This window comes from Cryptomeria japonica, chromosome 1 (genome assembly GCF_030272615.1).
Source record: "Cryptomeria japonica chromosome 1, Sugi_1.0, whole genome shotgun sequence".
NCBI lineage: Eukaryota > Viridiplantae > Streptophyta > Pinopsida > Cupressales > Cupressaceae > Cryptomeria > Cryptomeria japonica.
In genome coordinates, this window is record NC_081405.1 from 475,718,846 (window position 1) to 475,723,644 (window position 4,799).

Genomic DNA, 4,799 nt, shown 5'->3' on the forward strand with positions numbered 1-4,799 from the left:
GGAGTTCTTGATAGACTAATTCAAAAAAATTATCTTGGTATGATTAAACCTTGAGTCATGGATTAAGTTTTGACTCCTCCTCCATTTAGAAGATCCCCTTGATTCATCAAGGCAATGCTCCTCTTGCTAACAACAAAAAACTTAAAGATAAACAAATCTTTTAAAAAGCATTCAATTTTTTTCGAGACTTGTTGGATCCCATTATATTTGACTAGAAATAATTTCAACAACTTACATTTCAATTTGGGCTTTCCCATTCAAACAATACTATACTTGAAAAAGTCCAATAATTATCTACCTCTCAAACTTTATTATTTGTTGTTTGTCACTTGCTAGGATAAATTCCTTCAAGATTGGAAATGATCCAAGAATCAAAACCTTCAATTATTTCTTCTCAAAACTATCTATAGACAACTCCCTCCTTTTATATCCTTGTCTTGTTGTCATAACCTCAAATTATACTACAAGTGTAGCTAATCTAGATGGGACAAGTTAGACTCTCTTATTTGGAGGTCCAAATTTGCTACTCAAGCCTAATTAATTTCTTGGAATTTCTACATGTTAAAGTCTCTATTGGTGATTGACTTTTCTCTCTCTCTCTCTCTCTCTCTCTCTCTCTCTCTCTCTCTCTCTCTCTCTCTCTCTCTCTCTCTCTCTCTCTCCTTCATGTCCCTTCTATGCAAAAAAAGGAGTCTATCAAACATGCCTTCTAGCTTTGCTCCCATGCCTAACACCTTTGGAACTTCCTCTCCTCCACTCTCCCTTCTCTTTTTCCCTAGGTTTGATCTTTGATAATGACACTTCTTGGACTTTCCCCTCACCACAATGTCGTCAACTAGACCTTAAAACACATTATCCTTAGGCATATCTAGAGATTCTGATATCTAGTTACCTTCTCTCACACTTTCTATTCCCTTCAAATTGAAGCTCTGATTATTACTATGAATTTATACCCCCAATATCCTCCTTTTGTAATCTTCTATCTAAACTAACCCTAAGCTTTTAAAACCCTTGTGTAGCATTGTAAATTGTCACTGGGCCAATTTACACCTCATGTTTGTGTCCCTACTTTAGTGTGTCTCCCCCTCATCTCCTATTTGGGTTCGTTCAATGCCTTAACTCCAATTTTTATGCCACGTACACCTACCAAATGATCCTTTGGGGCTATCTCCTCCTCCTTGGGGCCAATTTAAGATCCCTAATTGAGGAGGATTGGGACCCAATTTTTAGGGGGAGGGTGTGACCTACCACCCAAACGAGAAATGAAATTGGTGGCTCTATGTGACTATTGGAGGTCAGCCTAATTGGTAAATTGACCTAAGATCTCATATATAAAGGCATTTGATCAACTTAATTTCATTCAAGCATCATAAGCATTCTACCTAAAGAATTCAAGCATTGAAGTGTTCATCATCAAGCATTTTTAGAGATCTTCAAGCCTGCATTTCCTTCATTCAACCATTGTGGAGCGAATTACATCATTCATATGCAAGCATGTGTGCGATTAGGGTTTTGTTATGTTATGCCATTTCTTACAACATATGTGATTACATTCAAGAAGAAAAGCATCATTATCGGTCATTGCAAATCTGACAGTATATCTTTCCATTATTTATTTATCTGTAATATTTCATTCAAGGTTAATTCCTAAACTGGGGTTTGACTTATGCAAACCCCTATTCCCAACCTATTTCCCTTCTCTAGTGTGTGCAGGAACAAGTACAGAGTTGCAATCTTCATAATAAGCTTTATTTACAATGACGAATCAATCCCCCATTGGAGTACGAAAAGTGCAGAGGACCAGAGTGACCAACATACCAGTCTTGACAAATCAGGAGCTCCTTTTGGGAATAGGTGTGAATCTTGTTACAATCCTCAAATCTAGGTTCATGGCTCGATCCAACGACTATAGCTCACCGTTCATGTGTTTTTACTTCAATTCCAACACATTTACCCTAATTTCAGCATCTTTAACAAATCAATTAGGGAAAGAAGAGGCTCATCCAAGACCCTTGGAATTTGATTCACATTTAGACCTCTTAGGTTTAGATCTGTCAAATTCCTATTTGATCCTAATGTAATGGTCCCTAAGCAAAATTAGTGATTTTCATCTTTTTGTGGTGGAAGCCCTATTTTTTCACCATTACACCTTGGTTGACCTACAAGCTCAACTCATTTTATTTGAGCCTAAAACTAAAGTCAATGACTACAAAATTGGTCCAACAATGTCGATATGTCAAGAGAATATTGTAATGTTTGTTGACTATCACAATTTATTGGGATGATAAATTTCCATGATGTTTTGAGGTTCCTATCATAGATGTAGAGCTTTGCCCCATCTAATGTGGCTTATTTCTTTGTTGACAACTTCATTGGTTTGGGCTAACTTCTTGTTTTACCTACTCAATGTTGGTGATTTAAGGAAGATTAATAACTAGTTCAACTGTCTTACTTTAGCAACCCTTCTAACTACGAATATCACAACCTTGAGACAACATTATCTTCTAATGTATTTTCCATTATATCTACCTTGTATTGAGTTATTGAGTTTTTTTTGCTATTATACAACTCCTTTCATAATCCTCGTTGTAATTGTCTTCCTTCTTAATCTAATAAAATAATTGTAACTTTTAACTTTTCCAAAAAGTTTTAACATCTTGATAAATAAATTTTAATGATTCACATACACTGATCCCGAAAAAAATGACAATCCACTAAAAAACGAGTGCCCCACATCAAACTAATTGAACAATTGATCTTATAAGCCAATATAACATTGACAAAAACCATAAAAAAATTTTCAAAATACTCCGTGCAAAGTTAACATATTTTCTTAAACTAGACAAACGATTATTACCATAGACAATTCAATCCACCATCTCAACACAAACATTCTCAAATCATTAGTAAATCATTTTTCACTCCAAACTTTTTCCAACCATCAAATTTAACAAAGATGAAATTAAATTCACACACAATAAAATCTGAAATCACAAAGCCATACGATCAAATACCGTCCAACACTCCATAAGAAACTAAAATAAAAAGCAAATCTTCAACTCACAAACAGGACAAATGGTCGACTTCCATAAACCCGGTCGACCCAACACACTACCACAAACCAAACATTTTACTTTATTTATGTATCTGCATTCATTCAACGATGTCTATGCAGCCGACAAAATGACTTCTACGTGGATACATCCGTGTATCACATGACTTGAGCGCCGTCAGAATTCTCTCCATCGCCACAGTTGACAAACTGGTAATCGACCATGAGGTGCCCTCGAGCATTTCCTTGACCATTAGTATCCAACTTCCGAAACACATTAATGTCCAAATCCAGACCACCATTACTACACTGATCCACAATCCTCACGGTCGCCTGTGACCCCGTCTCGCGGTTCTTGACCCTCAAGCACTTTCCACACGAAGCCTGTCCTCTGGCTCCCACTGGCCCACAAAAGGCCGTCCACCCGTACTTCTTCCTCCACGATAGCGGCTTCCCTCCGTCCCAGGTAGAGCAATACGCACTCACAGCGTACAGGTTCCAGTTATTCCTCTCTGGGTAATATTCGTGATATGTCGATCGAACGTTGAAGGCTTGTTCACCTCCTCCTTCATCGACGCCGCCGCCGCCACCGTGGCAGTTGCTTTGGCAGCCTCGATCTGGTAAACAGTGGTCATCGGTGGTTCCGCACCACCCCCATTTGCTACAGCATTCGCCATCGCTGCACACTACTCCGCCCGCTTGTGATCCACAGTTCTGAGCGGCGCAAAGAAGCGGCGCCGCCAGTGTCGCCGCCAGTAAAAATGCCAACGCCTTCGTTTCCATTCCCATCGATGGCTTTTACAGTTGTGATGATTAATGGTTGTAGATTGGAGATGAGGAGGAGGAGCAGGCCTATTTATAGGCTCAGTCAGGTTAGGGGGCTTTATGAAGGATGATTTGTTAAGCGGCTCGTGTGGGCCAAGGCGGCGGACATGACTAATCCAGATTCATGACGATTTGTCACAAAAAAGGGTGCCAATTGCTGACACACCCACCATTTCTTTTTTTAAATGAACAGATTTGAAGTCACTGAATGTGGCTTATGGCCCGTTTTATGCGGGTCTTCTTTGAAATCCAATGGATGGACTATCTCAGCTGCTTTAATGGCCTTTAATGGAGTCATTAATTGGTCATCATGATAACGTAGAGAGCAGCACGCGTGTATAGAAGAATTCGTTCGACTAAAGAAATAGAACAATATTGCATGTCAAGCTTCTCGTTCGTCACCATGCTTATCCAAATCCACATCAAGGTTGAGAAGAAAATATATATTTTTTTTAATAGGACTGAATAGAAATGAAGTGTAAGGGTGAAAATGTTTATTCATTCACAACGTGTAGAGGAGAAAATATATTTTGGTAAAATTAAGAAAAGGGAAAGGTATTAGTAGTCATTATAACTAATTTCATACATATATATTTTTTTTAATAGGACTGAATAGAAATGAAGTGTAAGGGTGAAAATGTTTATTCATTCACAACGTGTCGAGGAGAAAATATATTTTGGTAAAATTAAGAAAAGGGAAAGGTTTTAGTAATCATTATAACTAATTTCATACATCTTAAGTTCTTAAATGGTACATTAGATAGTACAATAATACATTACATAAGGTATCATATAGAATGTCCAAGGTATCCCAAATTTTACCATATTGGCTTGGGCCCTATGAATCATTTCAGTTTTTATTTTTATAACTTTCATGAACTCATACATCCATGGTTCAAAGGTGCCTCAGATAGGCAATCCT

The 4,799-nt window shown here is 37.8% G+C and overlaps 1 protein-coding gene across 1 annotated transcript; it reads right to left on the bottom strand.

Moving 5' to 3' along the window:
* Nucleotides 1–2,892: 2,892 nt before the first annotated feature.
* LOC131060651 (barwin) lies at nt 2,893–3,958 on the bottom strand. The gene has a single exon (XM_057993962.2). It carries the CDS (start codon nt 3,839–3,841, stop codon nt 3,212–3,214), a length of 630 nt encoding a protein of 209 aa, XP_057849945.2. The 5' UTR covers nt 3,842–3,958; the 3' UTR covers nt 2,893–3,211.
* Nucleotides 3,959–4,799: the final 841 nt, after the last annotated feature.